The 26,686-nt window shown below is 47.9% G+C and overlaps 1 protein-coding gene across 1 annotated transcript in view; it reads left to right on the forward strand.

Annotated features, from left to right (window-relative positions):
* Window positions 1–6,209: 6,209 nt before the first annotated feature.
* Window positions 6,210–26,686, forward strand: part of TG (thyroglobulin) — a gene marked incomplete at its 3' end in the record, with an annotated part of 60,963 nt that continues 40,486 nt past the window's right edge. Inside the window, exons 1-14 of the mRNA XM_010142236.1 lie at window positions 6,210–6,276; window positions 7,869–7,977; window positions 8,843–8,940; window positions 9,384–9,587; window positions 9,933–10,092; window positions 14,083–14,189; window positions 15,318–15,461; window positions 17,165–17,350; window positions 20,462–21,526; window positions 23,091–23,678; window positions 24,863–25,105; window positions 25,399–25,536; window positions 26,088–26,165; window positions 26,614–26,684. Coding sequence (XP_010140538.1) covers window positions 6,210–6,276; window positions 7,869–7,977; window positions 8,843–8,940; window positions 9,384–9,587; window positions 9,933–10,092; window positions 14,083–14,189; window positions 15,318–15,461; window positions 17,165–17,350; window positions 20,462–21,526; window positions 23,091–23,678; window positions 24,863–25,105; window positions 25,399–25,536; window positions 26,088–26,165; window positions 26,614–26,684 — 3,258 coding nt within the window. The remainder of the gene's footprint in view (window positions 6,277–7,868; window positions 7,978–8,842; window positions 8,941–9,383; window positions 9,588–9,932; window positions 10,093–14,082; window positions 14,190–15,317; window positions 15,462–17,164; window positions 17,351–20,461; window positions 21,527–23,090; window positions 23,679–24,862; window positions 25,106–25,398; window positions 25,537–26,087; window positions 26,166–26,613; window positions 26,685–26,686) is intronic.

Here is a 26,686-nt window from a genome sequence, read left to right on the forward strand (position 1 = left end):
CAGTGTGTCCTGTGAGCTGTGTAGAGTTGAAGCGTGTGTTCCGTGATCAAAATCCTCAGATGTTTTTGCTGCCTTCCTTTAGCAGCCTCTTCTGATCTGGTGCAGGTGATGATCTATCTCCCTATACTCCGTTCTGGCTTCTAACGTAACTAGGCTTGAAGGAATGTTACAGCCAAGCCCCTGTGTCACCGCTGGGCTCCAGCACTCCTTACCAAACCTAAGGCGGGCACGTGAAGGAGTCGCTCGAACATCACAGTGAAATTATAAAGGTTTTTTGATGCTTGCAAACTAGAATATTTTTCCTTTGTATTTGAAGGGGAACTGCAATTGTTTTTCTTCGCTGAGACTTTAAAAGTCACAAAACAAATCCTGAACTGAACTGGAGCTGGATGTAAAAATCACCAACGGAATCAGGGGGTGGGAAGTGCCCTGCAAACGGGGCTGTGTAAACAAGCGTGTGATCAGGCCATGTCGAGTTCCTTACCCTGCTCGTAGCTGTAGAGAGGTGCTGATGCACGCAGTGATGCCTTCCATCTGCACACAGGGCCCTTCCTTGCCACGTCACTTCAGGACACTGGAACCGTAGGGTTTTGCTCTGCTGCCTAGAAATGTGACCTTGATTTGGGAGAGCTTGTGAAGGTCAGAGGCTTAATCTCTTTTGAAATGCCCATTGCTGATCTCACATTTTATTAACTGACGCTTTTTTTTCCTGCTGTAGTGAGTCCGTATGGCTTTAGGTGATCATTTTACAGAGGATGTTTGAAATAGTTCAGTAATGTTTTTTATTGTACTATGTTACGTCCTGGTCACTGGGTGTGGGCTCATGTCTTTAGCAATAAGGATTATACACAACGTGTATATCTGTTTGTATATGGAAAAGTAATGCGGGGCGTGCGGTGATGGTGAAAATACACGGCACAGAGAGCAGATGGTGCGTTTGGCAGCCACTCCGCACCAGCCTGAACAATTGCACCGAAACACTGGAGACCACAGGGGGAAAATGGACTAGCGCAGAACGAATCAGTCAGGAGTGAATTCCTGTTCCACACACGCTGGGCCTGTGTGTCGAGGAGCCAGCCTTACTCTGTGGGTTGGGTAACTAAAGCGAGTTCCATCGCTGCTTACTCCAAGCAACCGCTTTCCTTGCTGTAGAACGGGCCCGAGCCACGTCTGTTCTGCTGTAGCCACACGTGTCAGTGTATTGTCACTAAACACTCACAGAGAGGCAGCAGTGCGCTGTTAGACATCTTCTGTGGGAGAAGCAAAGGACTTTCTGCGGTGATTTGTGTTTTATAATAATAGCAATAATGTTGACTGCGTTCGAATGCTCACAGTAAAGGCTGTTGAGATTGTTACGTGCCTGGGCTCCCATTCAGGGGACTTTTGTTTGGGCCAGCCAGTGAGCTCGGTTTTTAAAGCCTTAGTGAATCTTCAGTGGCAGTTCTAGCCTGTAGTCAGTAAGTTACACCTGGCCATGGATAATGCTCATATTTGTATAGACTGCACAGCTTTAGGGACCCTGCAGCTGTAGTTTAGCCTGTAGACAAAGTAGTCGGTGAGGTATTTGCAATACTGAATTACTGACTGTGTGGCAAAGAAATTAGAAGATTTTTCTGTTCCTGAACTGCTCTGGTGTTTAATATTCAGGGTTTGAGTTTTGCGATGCACTCAGTTCTTAAAAGACAACGTCCTTCATCGTGTTCACAGTGCTGGCGTCTCATCACCATCTAAGGGTGGTTTGTGCCTTTGTACAATGTCGTTACAAAATAACTTCAATTTGCTTTCAGTGATTTATTTTAATATTGCCTACAAACCGTTCTCCGGGACTCTACCGTAGCAGAAAACAAGTAAGCAAACAGTGCTAGAAAAGTTCTAGACATTGTGTGGACCCAGGGCAATAATGATAAAGAGCAGATGAATGAAATTGGAGAGAATCTAATGCAGAGGAATGGTTCTGTTGTTCACAGCAAAAATAAATTTGATCATAAACATGTAATAAATTTCAGAATTCTAATTCTGAAACGTATTTTCATCATTATTGACGGGGCAGTCTCTCAAATTTAAGATACAAGGCCACATTAAGATCTTGGGGTAATACAGTGAAAGACCTTTTCTAATTAGTATGTTCATTGAAGAAGAGGTTTCCTGAGTCAGACCGAACATCTGGCCCGCCCAGTATCTTCTCTTCAGTAGAAATACAGTGTCAGCATCTGGAATCCTACTGACTGTGAAAGTTCTGTACAAATTGGTCTTTCCCTTAACAGGTCTTTCACTTGGGGTAAACTGACACTTCCTTTAATGATATCTTTACGAAGACTGTCCGTGTCATCAGTTGTGCTCCATGAGTTTAATCCACCTCATTTCATCCGTTTCTCTCCATAACATCATGAGGCGATTTCTCTCCGCGGTGTGACGTGGCATACTGAATCCCGCAGCTTTGCCGTGTGCCAGAAGGCGTTGTGTTAGTCCTTGGCCTTGCCTTCTGACTCCACTGCACGTACGTGTTGCCCTCAGTTCAGAGAAAGTTAAGCACTGCATTATCGAAAAGACCAGAAGCAGTTTTGTCCTACCAGCACCAGGCGTTTGGTGCCCTGTGGCTGTCCTGGTGAGGCTGGTGGTGCCTTTTCTCCCTGCCTTAGCTCGTCTTTGTCAGCCGTTGAGTCCATGCAGGGTGCACGTCTGTCCTTTGTGCCGCTTCGGGTTGCAGAACTGACTTCTGTGTGGGGTTTCGAACCGATCTGCATCCCAGGTGTCATGAGAATATCATAAATATATTTTTGCCTTGTATCACTGTGGTACTATTGGATAGAGGAAAACTTATCTCCAATTGACACGTGGAAAAAGGATGTTTTATTTGCCTAGGAATGGTTCATTCCTGCAGGGATGAAGGCAGGTTCAGATGTTCTTACATGGGCTGCTTCTGTCACCAAAGGCACAGCTGGTAAATTAGCATACAAAAAGGCTGAGAAGTCCTCTGCCCACTGCTCCGATCTAGTATATAACTGGCTCTAGTGCGCTACTGGAAATTCCCCGTCAGTCTTTCCATCTGAAGAGCGTTTCATACGTGAAGTGGCTGAAACTCTTACTGTCTGGTGGGGCTGTGCTTTTCTCCATGTCATCTTCTACTTTTGCATCACATGAGGATTTTTGTAAAACTGAACCAGAGGTGATGGAGATAAGTGCTTCCCAAGGTCTTGGTATTGTTATCTGCGCTAAAATCCCGTGATGAAGGTTGAGCCAAATGTCTCCTGTTGAGGAAGAGATGTTCCAAATGTAGTTCTCCATCTGTAAGTGTAATCAGTTACTAACAAGGGTGTTCGTCTATGGCTTTACATAGTTTTCTTAAAATGTACAAGAGGATTGTCCAATATTCATGGTATATTTAACACAGAAAAGCAGTTTATTATTTAAAAATAAATGAACTCACTGAAATGGTCATAATTTGACAGTGTTTCCAGTTCTTGCTTCCAAGTTGCTGCCTCATTCAGGAGGCGCCTTTATGTTCATTTCTTAAACTACGGTTGACTTCTCAGGCTCAAGTTTTATTTGGGTGAGAGCAACTTTTCTGTGGGGGTAGATGTTTATGGATTCATATATAGGAATCATCTCCCCTTGGGATCTTCAATATGTACCAGTTGCACCAACAGCCTTTTCTGCTGAGAAACTGTATGGGAAACAAGAACAATGAATAAATGGTCTGCTTCTCCCTCAAGGTCTGTGATTTCAGTGTTTCATCACCCTGACAATTTTCTTTTCCTCAACAATTATAGTCTAGGTTGAGTAGCTTTTTGCCAGGGCGTACAACAAACGAAAGCCTCCCTTCCAGCACTAGAGCAATGATTTTTTAAAGACATTTTAGTTTTAAGGCCATACTGACCACAGGGTCCTTTTCCTACTCCTGTTCTCCCTTTCGTTGGTGAGCTAATCTGAAATGTTCTTCCATCTTCTCTCAGGTGCTATAAATAGAGGTCAGCCCAGCTGTCCTGGCACGGAAGGTTGTGGAGTGAGGCTTTTCTTAATTTGAATTTGTCCAGCCATAGACAAGGGCCTTTTTTCCTCTGACAAATGTGGATTGCACATGACGCCCTGTAAACTTTTTTTGTTTTTAATCCATGGGCTATTGCATCCCATTGAACTTGTGTTTCCCGAGATGCCCGTCTTGGTTCGACGCACATCTAGAAGTGGTCTAAGCAGTGCCAGTTGCCAAAACTCACTTTCTCACTTTGGTTTTTTTAAGAGACTTGTAAGACTTGGCTGTTCTTCCCATCTTAGAGCTTAGAGCATAGCTTAGAGGCTGTTTTCTGAGTATTTCCAAAGGAAATAAAAGTGATCTTGGTAATTAATGTTACATAGATATTGCAGATTTGTGCTTCTTTCTGTTTGTAATAGCCCTTTGCTACCTCCTTGGATTCCTGTCTGCCCTGCTCTGGTGTCAGCTGCTAATGGGCTTTGGTAGCAAGGAATAAAGCGAATGAATGGCTGCTTAATGAGCTTGCTTCTCTCCCCGTTTGCTCTGCAAGGAACCTAAATGACACGGTTTTTACTGGCTTTAGAAAACAGGACTAATACAATGTCACACACGCGCTCTGGACGTGCGTTTCGGTGGCTTGGAAACATCATTGTTGCTGTAAGCGCTGACGCTGCTGCCCCTGGAGAGCCCATGGCACTGGGCTGCCTCTTGTGGCCCTCCCGTGGCTGCCCCTCTGCGCTGGGGAGCAGCCCTGAGGCTCTCGAAGCATTTCTGACTTGGGTCAGAAATACACGTTGTGGTCAAACTTCCCGTCTTTCCAGATTCAGCACCGCTCGTGCTGATGCTGCCTGTGCAGTCCCATTCCTTTGCTCTGCATGTTCGTTTTCTTACAAATGCTGTACTAATCCAGAAATTCATTTTCTTTCTGTGCCTGCTTAATTAGAGCTCATTCAGGATTTTTCTTCTTTGTGCCTCTGAAAGTTGCCTTTTTCTGTCTGTCTTCTACGCTGGACATGTTCTTCACCTTCTCTCAGGTTGATCTTTCTGTGGACTACTGATTTTCCTCAAGTCCAGAGTAGATTGCTTGAAAGTAAAATCCAAATACAGTCCCACTCATTTTAAAAAGACTAGTCATACTAGACCAGATTTGTGATCGCGCTTGCTGGATCTATCAAACACTGCAGGGCTCTACAGCCCACACAGAGGGATGGATGCTTGGATCACTGTTAGCGCAATCATCGTGGTCTGTAGGAGAGGATCGGTCGAGTTGTTTCCAGGCTGTCTAGTACTCACGAAGCACAAACAAGAGTGGTGCTGCCACTTTTTCTGGAAATCAGCCTCAGTCCAGCCTCAAACATGAGCTCCTGTTATAATTCAGCTAAATATTCTGGGCCCTTTTGTCCAACCTTTGCACAAGTGAGTGTGAGCTCAGATAAATCCTGGTGCAAGTAAGTGCCGACAGTCAAGAGAGGTGGACAAGTAAGAGATGATACGCCAGGACCAAGGAAATACTATCTGTGATAGGTTTTAGGTTGAAGATCTCGCACGTGTTTAGTATCAAAAGGCTTGACTGTACAAGCTGAGTGGTTATCCTGATCTCTCACCTGGAGGATGGAGCCCCAGGAGCTACCCAGAAGCCAGATGCCTGGCTGTGGGCCAGTGCACGGTGCAAGTGGGACAAAAGAAAAAGGTTGAATACCATTTGCTCTGGCCCGTGATTGCCTTCAGGTCAGCAGACCTGTGCCCATCCTGCTTTTCACCTAATAGAAGAGAGATAATAAATTGTATCCACGCCAAGTGCTGCAGCACTTGGAGGCCTGACTCATGCCTGTCCCCTCGAGCAGGTTAAACTCTCTAGAAAGACATAAAAGTACTTCTGATACAGAGCACAAAGTCTGGCTGCGCCTGCGCACCGGTGAGAGCCGGAGCTCTTGGTCACGTCAATATGTTTAATGTGTCACTGCCTTCTGCCACTTGTTCTCCGCTCCCACGGCCACGCTCCCTGGAGCGGGGATGAGAACTGCCTGAGGAGAACCACGAGGGCCGCTCCCCGTGAACTGGCCTCTTGGGTTTTCTCAGAAGCGTCATCTGTGCGTCACACAGCCAATTTTGTGGGCAGTCTACCGGCACAGGAGTGACCCCATCCACGCAATGGGTACTATAAAAAGGCAGGTGGAGGCTACGTGGGGCGTGCAGGGCTGCCCCGCTGACAAGGGGGATGGAGCTCTCCCATCGCAAGATGGGCTCCATCCCGTTCGGCACCCTCATTTGTTGCTTTGCTAGCATAGCAACAGCCAACATATTTGGTAAGTACGCGGCTTCTTCGCTTTGCCTGTGTCCCGCTGTGACTGCGCTCCTGCGATCTTAGTGCTGCTCGGTGTGGTGTTCCGGTAAGTCTGTAACGGTCTCCAGTCTCTCGCGCTGCAGACTTAGCTAGCTCTTGTGTGCTGTGCAAACTGAGTTTGGGGCCCTGGTTAAACCCTGGGCTGCGAGGACCTTCAAACGGCCAGGCCTGGCAGAGTTCAGTGCGCCCGGATTTTCAGTGGAAAAGAAGAGGTTTCTGGAAGAACAGACTGGGCTAGAAAATGAGCTTGGGTACGGAAAGATGGTGCTGTGAAGGTCCTAAGATTGTGTCTTCTGCATGTATGTGCCATCATCTAATTTAGACTTAAGATACTGGATAGTACATGAGTGTCGTCCCCGGTTCTTGTAGTCTGATTTCGGTAGCGCTGCACAACAAGCCATCGGAATCACTGAATTAATCTCAGGTGTCTTAGTAGACCCTGTCTAGCACCGTACACAAGGACCTTCACACTTCCCAGAGCACCTGGCTCAGAGTCGGTTTGAGATGAAAACTGTGAGGTTTGCCTACGTGTGGATGTCCGTAGGTGAGCTGACCTAAAATCCCTTTGTGATCTCCTGAAAATTTTCACATGGCTTAAGGGGACACAGTAAAAACCTCACAGAAACAGAAGTCATGAGGAGGTCTTGAGTGCACAGGAACCGTCTGCAGATAAAGAAGTCCCTGAGCTGCAAGTTATCGGAGGCCAGAAAGTATTCAGAATACCAATGGTGTATTTGCACTACTACGTGCAGTCACGCTCAGTCCAAGTACTGGATTAAGCGAACCTTTGGTGTCAATCGCTGCAGCTACAGATTTGTTTGCTGTATTTTTATAGAACTAGTCAACAGGATTTAGACCATGACGTACAGTGGGTTTTGAGGATGGGGAAAGTGTGAGATCAACTCATCTGTTCTGTAACGTAGAAACTACTGAATGTCGTCGCTCTCCTAAAAGCAGCATCCGAATGTGGTTTAGAACGAGTTAGGAACTGAAGAGGTGACTCTTTTCTTGCTAGGTGGCTCCAGTAGTTGATTACCCTGGTGAAAAATTAAGAGGTGCTCTTAATTTGAGTTAGTCTGATGTTAACTGCTAGTTAGTGGTTCTTTTAGGTCTTTAGTGACCTTTTGGTGGAAGAGTGAATGACTTAGCTTTGGTAAAGGATGCTGAAACACGGATAGTCACGTGAGTGGGTATGGTAAAGGGCTGCGTTGTGGCCATAGGCACAACTGACTTCCAGTAAGTGAAGTACCCCAGGTACCAGAAAACGATAGTGATACCGGTACAGGACAGATCTGAGAGTAATTAAACAGAGGCTGGGGAAAGGGGTTCATCTCCTTCAGGTGCTTAGCCTGCAGCTGGCAGCCCAGTCAGTTTGGGCAGCGCCTCCCTGTGCTGTCCCGTGCAGAAATGCGTGAAAGGAGCACAGGGGAAACAACCAGGCAGGACCCATGAACCTGGGGCTGTTACCAGGCTGCGCTGGCCCTAACGGGGTTTTGGTAAGAATAGTCTTGTGGTGAAACCACGCTTATGTGTTTACCTTCTTGCTGCTTTCAGAGTATCAGACAGATTCTCAACCGTTACGTCCGTGTGAACTGCAGAGGGAAAAGGCTTTTTCAGGAGGAGAAAGCTACGTTCCTCAGTGCTCAGAAGACGGCAAGTTCAGGTAATTCACCCTGCTCTTATTCCCCTGTGGCAGAGCGTGACCTTTCGTTGCTCATGAGAGCTTTAGCCTCTGCTCTGAAGAGCCTCCGTACTGGTGGACTGGAGGGTGAGGGCTGCAGGAGGCTTGAAGTGACTTTGTTGAGCCATGTTGCAGATCCAGCCTCTCCTGAATGAATTCCCTGTTGTTGGAAATAAATTCTGGGTTAAGAGGTCAATCTAAGATTAGTAGGCTAGTCTTGGCAGCGTTATTTGCGTGTGAAATACTTGGCGCAGGTTGTGTAATGCAACTGCTGTCTTCCTACGCGTGCTCGTGGTCAGTGTGCCAGCTGGCACAGCTGAGCCAAGTGGACTTGGAGACGTTTTCCACCCTGCTCTGAGTGGCACAGTTGGTTCTGCTTCTAAAGGCAGCAAAGGAGTTAAAAAGCACATGGAGCACAGCGATCCAGAGAGCAGCGTGTTGCTTGGAGATGCAAGAAGTTAGTGAGTTGGTTGAGGGGAGTGCAGATGGTAACCTTCTCTTCTATTATCTTACTGTTGTTGCCTGTGGTGGGGGACCTTGACCATTCTGGATTTGACTTGGAAATTGTCTCAAAATCCTGAGAATCAGGATTCTCTCCTACCTGCTTGCTTCCTGAATGACTTCAGAACGCTTATCTGCAATTCCTGAAGACTTCAGAGAATTGCTAGAATTAAGAGCTGCCCACAGGTAGAGTTAGTCAGCAGAAACACGGCCCTTTCTGATTCCCTGATGTGTGGAGTTAAAGCACTTGAACTTGTTTGGCTTGCTTCATGTTTTTGTTTCTGTCCTGCGCTGACTGAGGACTCTGTCACTTAAAATGAAACATGTTACTTGTGATCTCCTTCAGGACAGTTCAGTGCAGTAGGGACGGTCTTTCCTGTTGGTGTGTGGATGAGAATGGCGTTGAGGTACCTGGCAGCAAGCAGAATGGATATCCCGTATCTTGTAAGTCACATGTTTCTATTTTTGTTCAGATTGGGTAAAGAACCATTTAAATCCACATTTGAACCACTGAAATCAACAACAGACTTTGATGAACTGTAGCTTCTTGTTTTTGCTGGCTCTTTTTAGTGGAAACTCTGGAGTTCCTTCAGGGCTGATCACAGAAACCTGATATACCTGGAAGGTGTGTATGAAGTTCAGAGTAATGTAAATCATGAATGAATGAACAACTTAGTGCGTTGGCTTTTGAGCTGGAGAGCTTCAACCCTATCTGTGGTGGGTTTCTCCATACCAATTTTCAGAACCTCAAGTCCGTCAATGTCCCCGTGCCTCCTGGGTGGCAGAATCAGAACTTGCAGCTCTGAGAAAACTCAGATGTTGTCTTACTAAATGATTCAGCGCCCAACAATCCCTTTGTCTAACAGTGCCCGTCTCTGGTACTACAGGCTTGTCCTTTTGCCAGCTGCAAAAGCAGAAGATCTTGGTGAGTCAGTACCTCAACAGTAGCAGCATCTCCTACATCCCTCAGTGCCTGGATTCAGGGGCTTTTGATGCGGTGCAGTGTGACATGACTCTGGGTCAGTGCTGGTGTGTAGATGCCGAAGGAATGGAGATTTATGGCACCAGGCAGAGAGGAAAGCCAGCGCGGTGTAAGTAGCATTCAACAAAACGGTGGGGTTTGTAGGTTTGAAATGTTACGTGTGAATGAAAGATGATAGACCAGGAGCTCGGACGCTGCAGCCTGCACTGATCCCATAGAAGTACAGGTGCTTAACTGAGACATTGAAGTCCTTCTTTCATAGAATCACACAGTATCTTGAGTTGGAAGGATCCCATGAGGATCATCGAGTCCAAATCCTCATAAAGGCAGGACAAGACAGCAGGTGTCCATGGTCAATGCACTGTCTCTAACAACCCTGCGAGCCGCGGGCCGGCCCTTCGGGTGTTCGTGGGAAGTTAAAACACCAATAAACGTTACCTTTGCTTCTCCTCAGGTCCGGGCAACTGTGAGATCCGGGATCGTCGCATTCTGCATGGCTTTGGGGAGAAGAGCCCGCCGCAGTGCTCAGCAGATGGAGAGTTTCTGCCTGTGCAGTGCAAGTTTGTCAACACTACAGACATGATGTTTTTTGATCTCGTTCACAGTTATAACAGGTAAGAGCGCCGGCTTCTGAAACAGGAAAGCATTCCTCATACCTCTTCAAGTCACTCTCTTACTGCTTTTTTTTTTTTCCCCACGTGAAGCCCTTCTGGGACTGCACATGATGTTCTTTTCTATTAATGAATGGACCAATGAAAAACCTTTTTTGTCTTGATTAAATTTGCTCATTTAGGAAAAACTGGAATTGCACCTCTGCAGTCTAATCAGCGTGTCCTCACACCACACTGCGACCTGTGTTTGGAGAAGTAGCGGGGGTGTTTTCAGACAGACACAACAGCAAATGAGATAAACGCCCAAGGAACAGAGGAATTCAGACGTGTGTGTGAGCTAGGAAAGGTGATCCCCTATGGGAAGTGAAAAGAGCAAGTTCCACGAGACGATGGGAAGCTCTGGTCCATTCAGGCAGTGCTAGGGTTGCTCACACGGGTGAACCAGCAAGTGAGGAATGGGTGCCCTTGGGTGGTTGGGGAGGGCTGGGGGAGGCTTCAGAATGGTGGATCAAATCCCTGTCTGCAGAAGCAAGAAGCTGTTGTCATGGGGAGGAGCTGGGAACTAAAGCTCAGGTGGAGAAACAAGGGATGGGCAAGGGGAACCACGGGGAGAGGAGTTTGTTTTGCTGCAGATGTTCAGACTCTCCAGAGAAACCTTTTGGTCTCTCTTGAAGTGCTGTTATCTTGGCATCTCAGTCAACGCGTTTCTGCAGCGGAGGGCAGTGGAGTGAACACCACGTCCCGTTCTGAGCTGGCTCTGTAGGAGCAGAGGCGTTTTAGTGTAAGTGTCAGTTTTGCTGTTTTGAGGGTTTTCCTTTTTAATTTAAGCAAAACTGAAAGACAAGTCCAAATGCACAGTGCAGGTTTGTCTGAGCCTCGGGAGAGGTTATTTTGGCAAGAGCAAAACAGTCTGGCAGTTTTGTTTGTTGGCCTGTGGAGTGTGGATATTCTAAAAGAGCAATTACAAAGGAGAAAGCAATACTTCAATTTTTTTTTTTCTTTCCTCTCATTGGGAGATTTGCCTGCAAGGATTGGGCTGTTCCCGTGTCCGTGTCGTGTAATTAATCACAGCAGGATTGTTTCATTCCCAGCTGTTTGCCTTCCTAATTGTGGTGTGTAATATGGGATTTAACCCCTTACCGTCGTATCTGAGCATCTCAGGTCATTAATATATTTATTTTCACACTATTCCTGCCTGAAATGTTGTTATCCTGTCCCGTAAGCAGGAGGCCAGAACACAGAGTTGGAGGGATGAGTTCCACAGCAAAGGAGTGCAGTAGAACAGGGATTTAAACTCATATTTTATGGGGTTTTATGTATTTTAATGTATTTTTATTGGGAACCATTGGAGCAACTTTGTTTGGTTCCATGGACTGCTTTTTGAAATACGGGAATATACAGAAATAGAGAAAGCCCTGTAGCAGATTGATGGGAACAATCGAAAAAAAAAATCAAAAGTCAGGGAGGATCTTTTTATTTCCTTGCTGTATTTTTCATCAGACTGAAGACCTTGTGTCAACGTCCTTATTGCAACCCAGTGGAGATTCTGCCCTGCTAGGTGTCGTTTTGTGTGCAGTGGAGAAACCCCATGATGGGGTTTTCTCCCTTTGTTTCCGAACGGTCGATGAGAAAGGCAGCTATAATTTGAGCTGCACGTAAGAAGCATAGAAGGGGTTCCTCGCAAACCTGCTTTCGAAGATCTGTGATGAGTTTTCTTGGCTGGAAGCCAAGCGCAGAGACTCACAGTGTAAAGAAAAGGTCAACAACCTCACATCTGCGTCCCAAATTTCTGAGTGCGGTCACTCTCGTCGAAGCACGTGGATGTGCTGTAAATTTATCCATAACTTCGCTGTAGTCATCTTTGCTTCGGCTTTGTTTGGGACCGGGTCTGATAGGTGAGGTGCTCTGTTATCGCTACTCATCTTGAGGGCTGTGACTAAAAAAAGGCTGAGAAAAGAGGCGGTAGGAAGTGAGTTTTCCAGGTAAGGTGAAAAAAGTGCTGTCCTCTTGTTTGCATGGGCCTAATTTATATCTGTTTGTACTTTATTTAGCTGTTCTCTCAACTTGGAACAGAAATAACCAGAATGACAGGATATGACTGTACATCTGCCCCATATAAAAGTGGAGTAATTAGGCTCGTGACTTCTTGATGTTGGGGAGTGAAAGAAAGCAGCATGCAGAACTTTTTCATTGCATCCTGTTCCGTTCAGACGTTGAGATGCTGATTTGATGAGCTCCAAGGACATGTGCAGTGCAGAGGTCTGCCTTTGCATGTAGCGGCATTGCTCTCTTGAGAAGAGACAAAGATCATATTCTTAACTGGGTGGCGGCCGGTGCACGATAATTCAGGGGAGCAGAAAGCTCAAGCTCAAGCTATTTATGTCCGTGTGTACGTTGAAGGCCATAGAAAGGTGGTATTTAGCTGATTATATCTTAAATGGCATCGTTTCGATGCTGTCAGCAGTCCCTTGTGCCCTCTAGTATGACGTCTTGATTGCTTCTAGCGTGCCAGTAATCAACAGCAGCGCAGGATTTGATGACCCAAAGTGGAGGGAGCCAGGAGGCGTTTAATCTGAAGGTGTGGAAGGGTTCCAGAGCGAAGCAGCACTATGCAGGGATGTGCAAGCTCCAGGACAGGAGCGCTGCTGAGACAGCACCACGGTTACCAGCCCCTTCCTCTGCCGGGGGTTGCTGTCGCTTCGTGCACTCCCCAGCTTGAGCTTTGAAGCAGTAGCATCTTCGGCTCTCCTGGCAAGAGGTGGCAGTGCTCTCAGGCAGACTCCCGAAGGCAGCAAAGGCCCCTGACTCCGCTCTTCTTACCTGGCCACCAGTTCTGAGCCAGACAAGGGTTTCTCTTGGTTTTTCAGGGGGACTGCAGACCTCACCTGCTAGAGCAGCCCTGAGGCTGCAGGAGGGTGGCACTGGGACTGCAGGTGGTCACAGGCCCGGTTTCACAGGGTTGCTGTAAACCGCTTTGACACATTAACCTTTTTCCCAGTCGATCAGTGCCTAATCCACCGTTACTCTTATCAGTAAATGTCCTTCCTTGGTAAAAATTTAATTTGTGTGATTCTCTGCATGTCTTTAGCAGAAAATTTCATTTCCCTGTTGCTAGATTTTCCCAGAAAAGCCACATGCAGCTGGGACACCAGGCCCTTCCTGTATGCAAGGGTAAGGGTATGGGTCTGTAAAATACTACGATTGGTTTGGAACTTGGCACTTTCAAGCTAGAAGAACTTATCTTCTGTTGCCTTGGAGACACCCTAGACTGTCCGACAGTTATGATGACATTTATTATGTTTTTTCCAACTCTGACCCCACTAAATTTCCTTCCTAAATCATTGCTTTGCTGGAATCTGGCTGTGGTCACTCCTAGAATATTAGACTGGAAATCAGCGTCGCTTTGATCTCCAGAAGTAAGAGTCAATCCTACTTGTAATTCGGTAAAACCCCTTTCTCGTTAATCTGTTGAGCGATGCTCTGAAAATGAAAAAGATTAGTGAGCTTTTTACCGGCTTTTGCACTGAATTCAGTGCAGAAAGAGTTACGTAGGATGTAGGGAAGAGGAAGCAACCTGTTTGTTTAGGCACTCTGCCGTGCTGGGCGATTTGTGGAAGGAGCTAATGAACAGGTGGTGTGATAACATTAAGCCAACATCCGTCTACTCTGTGTTCTTTGACAGGCTGTCAAAGATGAGAATAGAACTGAAAACGAGTGTTAGATGCTGGGTACCTGCTTAGGAAGGCTCAGAAATCAGTCTTAAGGGAGACTGCTCTGTTTTAAAGCGGCGTTTAGGAGGCACGTTAGCCTGCTGACACGCCGAGCTGGATCGTGTCAGAGCCTGGTTGCCACTAGGAGACCAACGGGGTGTGCAGGGGCTTTGTGCTCTGCAGGCATCCTTGCCGTAGAAATTCGGGAAGCAAACACAGACGATGCTTTGTTGTCGTCAGTGGCCTCCCCAGACTTTTCCCAGAAGAATGCTTTTCCTTCCAGGCTCCCAAAGGCTTTCCAAACGTTCAGCTCCTTGCGGGAGACGTTCCCTGAGGTCTCTGGGTACTGTTACTGTGCGGACAGCCTGGGGAGGGAGTTAGCAGACACCGGTAAGTACTCTCCGGCAGCTGATCTTTTAACTGGAGTGGCTTTGGGTTCCCAAGGGAGAGGACAAATAACAAGTACCACTATTCAGATTCATTCTGGGACTTCAATTTCGTTCTTCCAAGGGGAAAGACGCCTGTGACCAGGGTAGTGCCCATGGCAAAGGCTGGAGCTCGCCAATGAAATCCCACCCTTAGGAGCAGCACTTCAGAGAGGAGCAAGTGGATCTCAAGCAGAGTTGCTGCCTAGGAGCTAATCCTGTCCTTTTTGGGATGGTGGAACAGGACTTCTGGGTGTCCAACCTCTGCCCGCACTAGGAAGCTGTGTCATATTCGACAAGTCCAGATAGCAAATGCAGGGGAATATGAAGTACCTGGAGGAGGAACTACTTTCAGTCATGGAAAGTGGAATCATGGAATGGTTTGGGTTGGAAGGGACCTTTAAAGATCATCTAGTCCAACCCTGCCGTGGGTGGGAACATGGTCCTTCCTTTTCTTTCATAGTCTCAGAATACCTTTTAGGCATGTTAGCAGTTGATGGGATACCCTAGAAGAAAGAATGTTTTTTCAAGAAAGAAGAATGAGGAGGTTGAGGACTTCCAGTTCCTCTTTCTTAGATACTCTGGCTTTAAAAATTAAAAAACCCAAAAAAATTTTAAAAAAAGGAAATAATACAAAGCATGATAGCTTAAAATGTAGACGATGGTAAATGAGAACTTCAGCATATAATTCCTACAAGGGTGAAAATTTTTCCAAAAAAATTGTGCACTGAGGGAAACTGCTGCACATCTCTTTTTTGGGTATACATCCAAAATGACTGGGAACTGTTTTTTGGTAACATCAGTTTCCAAAATTCCACCCATGACTCTACTGCAGACTGAACCTAACAAAAGCACAGCGCGGTGCCGCTTGTGGAATGTTCCTCCTGCTTGTTTTGTAGCTGTCAAGGCGTAAGGCTGGTGCCTGGGCTCTCCGCAGCGGGTTACGTGGTGCGGTGCCTTAGGGTTATGCAGCGTGGGTTCGCCTTTGGCCTCTTCAGAGGACTGTGAGAGCCTTCCAGGTCTTCTGCTCTGGTATAACCAGCTGACTTCTGTCTCCAAACCAGACTCTGCACTGAAAGTCTCTCTTTCCCAGGCTTGGAGCTGCTGCTCGGTGAAGTCTACGACACAGTTTTCTCTGCGCTGGAGCCTGCCCGCACGTTCGCAGAGACCAGTGTGTATCGGATCCTGCAGAGGCGGTTCCTGGGGGTTCAGCTAGCTACCTCCGGCAGGTTCAGATGTAAGTGGCTCCCAGGTGATGCCCTGTAAATCAGGTGACAGTTCTGGGGTTTGTAGGGTACAGCTGCCGTTGAGGAGAGTTGTTCTAGGAGTCTCTTGCACTAGAAGTGTATAATATCACAGTTTCAGGGTGAGAATCAAGGCCCCTGAATTGCAGGTGGTTTTTAACCTCTGAGTTGTACGTTCGTGACAGCAGGTTGTCCCTGTCCTCTGATCAACGCTCTCCCGTGCAGTTAAGTTCTCATTAGTTGAAATCCCATGATCCCTCTGTGTCTCTTACCCTGAGATTATAGAGACTGAGATTTATAGAGCCTGAGAAAACACTCCCTGATTTTTGTTGGAACTAGGAAGGATCTTACACTGACCAACACACTCGATCCCCAGGAGACCACGCAGGAGTTTGTAGAGCCTTAGCCAGCAAGGCTGAACTTCTGGGGCTGACCTTGGGTCCGTTCCCTCCCCGGTCAGGGCAGGCAAATGGGGGGAGATTTTCTCTGCCTATGGACAGTGAACACAGCAGGACAGGAGGTCGGGAACCTTCTCCCTGCTACGCCAGAGCCCAGGAGAATTGCCTTGGCTGGGGAGAGTTCGAAACCCCTGTGTAATACGTCATCCCCCCATCCAAATTCCTCTGCCGTTGCTGTCTGACCCTCGCTGAGGAGCTGCATCGCTGGAGATACTAAGCAGATACTGACGTAAGTCTTCTGGCCACATAGTCACGTGTTTTTTCTATTTCTGGGACAATCTGATCCTTTTGGGTAGTCTGGAAAGCATCTTCCCCCCTCTGCCGCACGGTGTGGTGGAGTCAGCTCTGCCTGTAGGTAGGGGTGCAGCAGCTGTGAGCAAAGGCGAAGCTGTAACAGCCACAAGATGGAGATGTGACCACGTTTGTCAGCCGCTGAGGGGAACTGGGTGACTTAGCCAGCTCTCACACCGCCTCCTGAAGCCGCAAGCCTTAGGAACGTTGTCAGACTTCCTGGATGAACAGGTTGCTCTGACGTGATGCTGCCTCAACCTGGTAGCTGAGTGTACCTGGAAGGCTCTTGAAGGTGAGGAGTGTTTGGCCTGTAGGATTAGAGGTTCACATAAACAAGGAAAACTTCTGTTGGAAGGGTGGAGTCTAGTGTCGGAGGGATCATAACTCGGAAAATTTGTTTTATGGAGTTTGGGCTTCTCTGCCATCAAGGCCAGTTTGACAGGAATAGGGTCTTCACATCCCTGCGGAGGGAAATAAAGAACTCGGGTGGTCCCAGCCCAGATCTCCACAGTCAGGTGCGTATTCTTGTGCAAGAGCCCTGCCTCATTCTCTTCAGAAACATGGATGTTTGCCTTTGTCTCAGTCTCCCAAGCTGCTAGAGCTCACCTAGCCTCCAGCCTGCCTCCCGGACGGAGATGCTGCTGCTCTGCCTGCCCATGACTGTGCCCGTGACTGTGGCTGAAGGATGTGCAGAGGTTTTATTTGCTGGTTTGTTTTCAAAATTAATAGCTACAGCAGAAAACCCTGGGGGCCAATTCTCCAGGGGAAAGGAGGATGGAGAACTTGCGTTTTGTTTTGGGCTAGTACTTGAAGTGTCACTGAAAACAGTCCGGAAATTAGAGTTATTTTTCTTTTTTTCCCCCCAAATAGGCAAACAATGGGATGAAGCAGAGATGGCTCTGAAACCCGAAGCTTTTCCTCCCTAATGCATACTGCTTTTCTCACAGGCCCCTCGAAGTGTGAGGTGGAGCGGTACGCGGCCCTGCGTTACCAGCACCCCTACGTGCCGTCTTGTGCCGCTGACGGGGACTACGCGCCAGTGCAGTGTCAGCAGGGAGGACAGTGCTGGTGTGTGGACACCAAAGGCCAAGAGGTCCAGGGCACAAGGAGACGAGGACAGCCCCCGTCCTGCGGTATGTGTGAGCTCTGGGAAAGGGCAAACGGGCACATCTCTCGGTGTCTTTAGAAAGAAACCCAAAATTCCAGTCTTGGCTCTGACAGATTCTGGGGTTCAAAAACTGAGATCCAAAAACCTCCCTGAGGTAAAGAGCCACATTCTAATAAATTGTTAAATACCATATTCCTATTATTTTCCTTTATGACCTTCCTTAGCCTTTCAGTTTTGCATACAGCAAGGCTTTTCTCCACAGCTGTGATACGCGGCTCTTGACTCCAGGAGCTGGTTAAGTCAGAATATTTGGGATAATACGAGGAAGCCAGTGATGGTGCTTTTAGGTTTTACTTCCTTCCTTTGGTGAAATGCTATGGAATTTCTAAGGCATCGCTCATCCTGAGCATTTTTCCCCCCATCTCTGTCACTGTGTATTTGGCCATGAAAATTGCCAAGTCCAGTCACAAAACCCCCAGACAATTCAGAAAAGGTGTTGTGTGGGTGTGGGCTTTCAGAGGTCTAATGAAGAACACACTGTCAAATCAGTGCCCCAAGTGGAAATGACAGCAGAAATGTCCACGGGCCGGGGGAGGAGGAAGGTTGAAAACCTTCACTCTGAAGCACACTACCTAAATACTCAGGATTGTGCTGGAGGGCTGGGGCACGGGGTCTTGACGTGGGGGCCACCTTCGAGGAAGGTAATTGTTCTGTCTTTGAGACAGTCTTACCATGCAGGTAGAGGAGAAACCTGCCCTGGCTGTCACAGCTCCAAGTCACTCGGAGTGCTCTGGGCACTTACTGGGCGTTTACTGTGAAATGAAAATCAGCCTCTGAGGCTGATCACCAAGGATATCACAAGGGAGCCTCCCAGAGGCCTCTCCTTGTGTTAGGACTGGCTGTTTTCCCTTCGAGTGTGCTTTGCTGAGCCCTCCTGATCATTTTCTGGGGGAGGGCAGGTGGGCAGGCAATGACTTGAGGCTGCTTGCACCTTTCGTTGGTACCTCAGGAAATCCGAGCAGGGAAACATTTCTGCAGGGGTTTTGCAGACTGACTCCTGAGAAGGTATTTCATGAGGCTGTAGCTGAAGCCTGTGTTCAGACAGCTACATGCCAAGTGCCTGTCTGCAGTTCTGCTCTGTTTTATTTCCCTTCAATATCTTGTTTGAACACTGGAGGAGGTGGAGACAGAGGTGTGGGCAGCACGCTGGGTACTCACATGGCCTGGGGCACCAGATGATCTGATAGAGACATGCTTCTTTTCAGACCTTCGACAGTAAACTCACCCCAGCAGTGCTCTTATCTTTATTCCTTCTCACTTTGCTCTGCTTTGATTTCACAGGGGGTGGGAGGGGAGAGCGTTTAAAGACCATGATCCTACATTTGTTTCATATTAGCATGCTTGTGGGATTGTGGCTTACACTCACTTATTGGTCCCCAGAGGAATGTTCTTCATCCCTCTTACCAAGAGCCACTGAACACTGAAAACAGAAGAGGCCCATCCTACAGAAAATGCCTTTACAAAGGAACCACTGTGAGGGACCCGGAGCCCCTGCCAGGGACTGCAGAGCAGGACCAGGGTGTGAAGGGAGGAGTGAGAAAGATGCTGATCACAGAGCCTCGGATTACTTTCTAATCTATGTTAGATTTCCATCTTTCAGCCTTACTGTTATCATGATTTATGACTGCTTTACCATGTTGCCTGCATGTAGAAGACATGGGGATGGGGTGGGGAGCCCATGCTGAAGCAGACCAAGGTGTTTATCCACCATCCTGTCCCCTCCAGGGACAGCAGTGCTGCTGAGGGAGAAAGCGTGAGAAACAGGGGAAATGCATGTAGCTTCCATGTACCCTCCTGCGGGTGGGAGAGGCCCCAAAGTGGAGGCTGAGCCCGGGTCAGTGTGTTCGGCACCCCCCTACGGAGTCACCTGCCGTTTCACCTGTTATCCTTCCTAGCATCCTCTAGCGATAAATTCCATGATGGTAATTATGTGCTCTACTTCTGGACCGTTCTAATTCCTGTGCTGTGAGAAATACGGAATAATTGTCTATCGTGAGTGATGTGGAGAACCTGGTTTTTAAAAACCTTTATCGTATCTTTTTGTCCAAGCTCAATAGTCTCTCCTACTGGAAAAGCTGTTCTGTCCTCAAAGTATTTTTGCATCCCTTCTCTATACTTCTGCTGCTTTTGCACCCTTTCTGCACCCTTTCTCTAGATTTCTACTACTTTTCCAGGCGGGATAACGGTATGGCACACGATTTAAGCTGCTGGGTGTGTTCCAGAGCCCCAGTCAGTGCTATAACCAACCTGTCTGTTTGGTTGTGTGTCTTTATGTCTACAGAGCCTTTCCTTTTCCTGTTTTTTGAGCCTTAAGGTGACATTTCCACAAGTCTTCAGTGTTGTGTCCCCGTTTGGAGGCGCTGCTGCCTGTGTGCAGGTGGGGCGGGATGCAGGTACACCTGTGACAGCTTGGCCCAGGGTGTGGGTGGCCAGGCCTGCTGTTGGCACCCTGACGTTTGACTGGTTTTGTGGAAATTTTGTACTTCTGTCCTTTAGAGCAAAGAAACTCCTTTGTGAATGCAGTCTGTTCCTTAGCACTCTGTTACTGCTAACTTTAGCAGTCTGTTTTCATGCCTCCTGTAGTGAGCTGTGGAAGGGAAGATGCGCGTGGGAAGCCTGCCTGCGTTCGTTAGCGGGCGTTCGTTAAAACAGCTGCTTCCCTGCAGTCTCTTTCTTAAGTTCATATGTTGTGCTCGGGCCATCGAGGGTTTTCTTTAGAAGCAGGCATCCTACCAGAGAGTTACAGTACTTGGAAAAGACTTTATTTGTTCTTTCAGGAACGAGGATTTACACTGGGAAACAACAGAACCAGAAGAGGAGCACAGAGCAGGCAGCTCAGATGTGGTGAAGGAATGTTTCCTTTCACCGGAGAGTTTTATTAATAGACATATCCAACAGTTCAAACTTCCTTATCAACGAGTGTGATGCATAGTCGAGGAACTAGAGACAGGTTAAACAGTGCTGTTAGGTGGTTTCTGCTGGGACTGCTTGAAAGCTAACCACTGAAATACAGGTTTTGGAGGTTCCAAACTTTGTGGGTTTTATTTTTTTTATTTTTTTTTAAATGTTTGTCTAGGTGAGGAACAAGCTTGCATTTCTGAGAGGCGACGGGCCTTGTCAAGGATCTTCTATGGCCCTGCTGGGTCCTTCAGTCAGCCCAATTTGTTTTCCACACCGGATATGCAGTCAGAAAAAAAAGCTGGCTTCTCAAGACCCTGCCCTCCCTCCTTCAAGGAGCTGTTTCTGGACTCTGGATTGTCGTCCCCAGTTGCGCAAAGCCCATATGTCAGTCAGATTCCTGGGCTAGAAACCACCCTTAGTGAAGCCATCACGGGGATGTTCCCATCAAGAGAACTGGCCCAAGTGGCACTGCAATTTACTGCCAATCCAAAGCGTTTCCAGGAAAACCTCTTTGGAGGAAGGTTCTTGAAGAACTTGATCCAATTTAATTTCACAGGGGCACTAGGCACTAGTGGGAAATACAGCATTGGCCAATTTTTCCCACAGGAAGATGTAGCAGAGAGGGATAACAGCCAAGGCCTTCGGGAATCAGCTGAGGCGTTTTCAATGGAGGAATCGAAAGGGAGCTCCATTATGAGTAAACCTCTCGTAAGCAGCTTTGGACGCACAGTAACTCTACAGGGCAATCAGAACATGATGAAGTTCCTTTCCTTTGTTCTGGAATTACCAGAATTCTTTACTTTTCTTCAACAAGTGATTTCTGTCCCCAAAAGCATTGCTGAAGATTTAGGTGAAGTGGTGAAACTAGCACTGGGATCCAAAGACTGTGCTGAGGAGCCAAGAGACCTGTTTGTCCCAACATGCACCGAGGAGGGGAGGTATGAGGAGGTTCAGTGCTATGCAGGAGAATGCTGGTGTTTGGACAATTCAGGTAAGGAAGTTCCAGGCTCAAGGGTCCAAGGCAGACGTCCAAGGTGTCCCACTGATTGTGAGAAGCAAAGGAGAAACCTGCAAAACGTGAAGCAAAGCCTGCCTGCGGGATCAGACCTTTTTATTCCCTCTTGTACTGAGGATGGAGACTTCCTGCCACTCCAGTGTTACGGGACAAATTGCTTCTGTGTGGATTTGGATGGCAGGACTATTCCAGGAGAAAGGGGAAAAGCTGGGAAGCCGATGCAGTGTAAGTCATGGGGATTTGGAATTTAAAGGTGTTTCCTTGTGCCGGAATGTCACGGTTCGTTCTTCCTATCTGGTTATAGCTGGAAGCGTGTGGATGATGTATGCAAACAAGATCGCCCCCGAACTGGAAAGCAAGGCAGCCCTACAGCTGCAGGGAGCAGTGGGAAATAGAGTGCGTGTAAACCTTGACATCCAAAGCCTGAGACGTTTTCCTTGCTTCTTCCTGCGAGTGGGGTAGCGCTCCCCAGACAGAGGAGCCCGAGCTCTTGCCTTGTTAACGAGTGTCATTGCCATATGTCTTCACCTAAGATCGTAGCTCGTGTTTATAACATCCATGGTCCCCGTGAGACCTGGAGCGTCTGTGTAACTGAGCATGACCCACGCCGAGTGAAAAAGACCTTTTAGTTCCAGGTCCGAGGCACCTGGGCACTGTCACTGGCTCGTCCTTGTCCTGAGAACTGAGGAACTTCTTTTAGTCCTTTAGTTCCAGAACATAGCCTCAGCTTGGTAGGGTGTCACAGGAGTCCAAACGTAGGAGGGGCATCCAAAGGCTGATAGGTTTCTTACAAAGGTCACGGAGGCCAGAAAAGTGAGTCACAAATGACTTGTCAGACAACAGCCGGGCATTGCAACTTGCTTACAGACTACGAAGCACTCCTTCGAGCCCTTCTGTTGGTGTAATACGAGCACCCAGGAAGCACATTGGCTGCGGATGTTGGTCCTTCCATTTCTGTGAGCTGAATCCAAGAGAAGACCCTGCTTCTCAGTTCAGCAGAGTAACGGGAAGGTGACAGTGGTCCCTAGGGAAGGAGCTCCTTCGAACAGCAGTTGGCAGAGGTGGTGGGGAGTTTATCCCAATGAACTGAGTTGGAAGGGGTGGAGTATCTAGCGACCTGTCTGTGGCTCAGTCAAAACTAAACAGGTTCATAATTCCCTGGTGCTCAAAGATGAGCGCCTACGTTTTACTGGTTTTGTAGAGCTGCTTGGTGGAAAAACGAAATTTGGCTCGGAATGGCAGAGGAGGCTTCCAAAACAGACTCACTCCAGCTTTTTGAGGGATGGTATTTTTATATTCAGTAGAGAATAGGAAGAGAGGACAACAGAACCTGAAAATTCTGGCTGGGTCCCAGGGGAAATAAAATTGTTATTATCCTACTATTCAGATGGTTGCTTTTGCAGGGATCGGCTGAAGAGGAAGTAACTGCCCGATTATGAAGTGGATCTGAAAGCACCTAGTTGGTGTGAACAGACTGAGGAAGGCATTTAGTGGCCACACGCCTCTATCCACCCCGTAAGAGCTACAGGCACCTAATGCCCTCAAATATTTAAAAAATCCGATCTGTATGTGTCTTCCAGTGCTCACACACCTTTGGAAATCTTACCCTGGTGCAACATGGGAGCTCAACAGCATTAGCCCTCTCAATAACAGGCCAGAAACGCCGTTGTTAGTATTGGGTTAAGTGACCACGTTGTAGTAACGGTGTTTGTAGGGCTGGGGGGCTCGGGGGTATGGATGTCTTCAGTGCGTTTGTGAGACATGGTGTGCATGGGTTTCTCTTCCCCAGGCCCAAGCGCTTGCCAAGTGACAGCTGCTCAGGAGTTTCTGAAGGCTGTGGAGCTGCTGTTGTCAGCCCCAGGCGCTCTGCCTCAGCTCTCCAGCGTTTACCTCCCGCAGTGCGATGCTGCCGGTGCCTGGAGGCGGGTGCAGTGCAGCGGCCCTCCAGAGCGAGCCTTCGAGTGGTACGAAAGGTGGATCGCAGAGAACAATGATGGCAAAACCCTGCCTGGTGATGACCTGTTGAACATCATAACTGGGTATAAGGAGGCATCTTCCAAAGGCTTTCCAGCTTTTATCGAAGCTTTGTATGGGGCTGGGCACCAGAACGTCTTCCCAGTGTTCACCCTGTATTCCTCCTTCACTGATCTCCCACCTGAAGTGCTGGAAGGAAATGTGACCTCTGCATCTGAGAACATTTTACTGGATCCATACGTGTTCTGGCAGCTTCTGGGGGAGCAGCTGACCCATTACCCAGGACCCTATAGTGATTTCAGTGCTCCATTAGGCCACTTCGAACTTCGTGAATGTTGGTGTGTTGATAGCAAAGGGGAGGAGCTGCAAGCAACAAGGGCAGAAGCGAACCAGGTCCCAGCATGTAAGTAACAGAATTTCTGGCACATCAGTAGCGATGTTTCTGGTCTTTGCTTTTATGCCACGAGAGGAAAGTCCTTTCGAGTGCTGTGGAGACAAAGACTTGTTGGAAATGATCAACGCTGCCATTGTCACTGGCCACCAGAGGTGGGGTAACTAACTTTTGTTAAGTAAGTGGTCTGTTAGCTTTGGAAATATGGAGAAATAAAGTTTCGTGTCAAGTTTGAGTAGATTTTGTAATCTGGAATGTGGACAGGTAATTCTTTTGCAGAAGGTACATAGATGGTAGAGGACATTGAAGTTAGAAACAGCGTGTGAGGAGTTGTATGGAAAATTCAGTACTACACTGTGATGTAAATGACTTTTAAGAATGCCTTAAAATGAAGCAAGAGGAGTTTTCTTTCGTGTTTCTTTCTACGCAGTCAAGCATGACAGATATCCCCTAGAAATCACTAGGAGAGGTGTCAGGCCAGCACAGAGGTAAGCCCTCTGTCTAGATACCTCCACCAAAGCCACTGGCTCCTCTTTGGGGAAACACCAGCAGATGACCTCTGTTATGAATGTAGTCCCTAAAACCTGTCTCACCACAGAGTGATTCTCCAGCTGGGAGGAAGAGCCGGGTGAATGAACCGCAAACTTCCAAATGGGCAAGGAGTGCTGGAGGCGCCACTTCTGTGGGCGAACGGGGAATAGAGGGGACAAAGAAGATTAGCAGAGAGTTATTTCATCAGAGTACTCTTCCCTGAGCTGGCTCGGTGTGTTAAGCTTCCATTTCCGAGTCAGCAGAGGTGTGGAGAGGACAGGCCAAGTGTCCGCTGCCCCTCTGGAAGGGGTATATACCCTGTTTTTGCGTTCTGACCCTCTCTTCTGGTTATCCACTTGTTTGTACGACAGCAACTGAGGGACAGGTCTGTAGAGACGCGTTAACTCCGTTTGTATCCAGTGAGGAGGACATCACCTAAAATCATCAAGGCTTTGGCACAAGACTTGGAGATTTTTGGGGTGGTTCCTGGTGTTCTTGGACTCCTGCTGTTACACAGCTAAGCGCTGACAAGTCTGTCTGCTTGCTTCGTTAAGCAATTCAAAACTGAGGGGGTGCACAAGGAAACAGAAGATGATAGTTAAAAGACTTGGATCGTTTTCACTGGATTTAGAGGAAAGGCATTAATAGACCCTCTGGTTCTCCAGGTCCTGGTACATGTGAAAGTGTCAAGCAGGAAGCCATGAAATTTATGGAGGAGGCAGAGCAGCTCATCCTAGCGTCAAATCGTTCCCGCTTTGCTTTCGGAGAGAGCTTCTTGATGGCAAAGGGACTACAGCTCACAGACAACGACCTCCTGCGTTCTGCCCGGCCCTACGAGTCAGAGGTGGTGGTCTCCGAAAAGCTGTTGTCGGGCAGTGACTACGCTCTCCAGCTGGCTGCATGGTCAGGTAGGAGAGAGAGGAGAGCCTGGCTAGATGGATTAATGCCCAGAATCTGTGTAAGAGCACTCTCTGTTGTAGTCAACTTTGGAGAACCTGTCAACCCAAGAGCTGATTTCGCTTGTCTTAGGTGTGTGACATGATGCAGATACAAGATCCGCCACTTACCAGCTTTTATGTACTTGCAGCATTTCCTAATTTGCCTTCTGAAGTGCAGGGAACGGTCGGGTGTTTGCAAACATGCATTTAAAGTATCTTGTGTGGGCCACTAATAGCTGCCTTTATTCACTTACCTTTTACAGTCTTGCATTTCTACTGGCGGAGTCACTTCGCTTCCAAGCGTTCTGCTGGGGACGGCGCACAGCTGGGGTTTCTCCCTTACACCCCGCAGTGCGATGGCCTGGGCCACTGGGAGCCCACGCAGTGCTACGAGAGCACAGGTGAGCGATTGCTGGCAGCATCCTCTGGGCTTTCCGAACTGAGGAAAACTAAGCAGAATTCTAATAAAAAGTTGGAAATCCTCTACTTTTGTAGCCAGACTGGGGAGAGGTGGAGTGAGTGGTCTGTGGGAAGGTTGGAAAAGTGACTGCAGGGAGGGGGTTAAGTGGCAGCTACCGAGGCTCAAAAATCAGTCGGTGTTGAGTTGCCCGTGGTCAGTTCAGCGGCTGATCCTGCTCAGTGCCTTCGTTGCTGAGCAGGACTGAGAGATGCAGGGCACTCTCAGCAAGTCTGTGGGTGAGACCAAATCGCTGGCAGCGGATGGTAACGCTGCGGGACAGGGCTGCGATGGGAGAGTCTCACCAGCGCTGCTACGTTTCCTTTCTCACCGCTGCGCGCGGGTGTGGTCTGCTTACCTTGGGTAGCGGTTCGGTGTGACTGAGGTTACTGATCCCTTCCTATAGTGCTGCTGAGGATGGAAATCTTCCCGGTGCGCAGCAAAGCATAGTGCAGCTCAACATCTGCAATAAAGCTGCTTTCCTTCCCCGGACAGGTCATTGCTGGTGTGTGGATGAGAGAGGACGTTATGTCGTGGATTCCTTGGTCTCGCGCTCAGCAGAACTTCCCAAGTGTCAGTTGGTTTTTCTTCCTAAATATTTGTCTTTACCTGTTCTTGCAAATTTTAATGCATATATTGAAAGCTCAGGTACAATATGCATGAAACGAGGTTTGCTTTAACAATTGCATTTAAAAAAAAAAAAGAAAAAAAAGGAATGTTATGCTTGTTCTGCTAATTCATTTAATTTCACTGTGTGTGGTTCTGGCTTGCATGATTTGAGAATGGACCTTCTGCTGTTGGTGTCCCTGCTTGAGCAGGGGGGTTGGACCAGTTGTCCAACCAGATGTCGCCAGAAGGCCCCTCCAAGCTCAGTCACCCGGTGATTCTGCGGTTATCTGACCCTGCCTGAGGCCGTAGCAGAGCCTAACGGAGATGTGTGAGGGAGCTGTACCCCTTTCTCTACCTTAGGTTTGAGAACTCAGTTTTATTTTAACATGCTTGTCTGTTTTCCCTCCTACAGGCCAGACCTCCTGTCAGCGATCTCGAGCCAATGCCTTCATTTCCAGCTGGAGACAGAGCGGATCCAAGCAGGA

This window comes from Buceros rhinoceros, unplaced genomic scaffold (assembly GCF_000710305.1).
Source record: "Buceros rhinoceros silvestris isolate BGI_N320 unplaced genomic scaffold, ASM71030v1 scaffold16380, whole genome shotgun sequence".
Classification (NCBI taxonomy): domain Eukaryota; kingdom Metazoa; phylum Chordata; class Aves; order Bucerotiformes; family Bucerotidae; genus Buceros; species Buceros rhinoceros.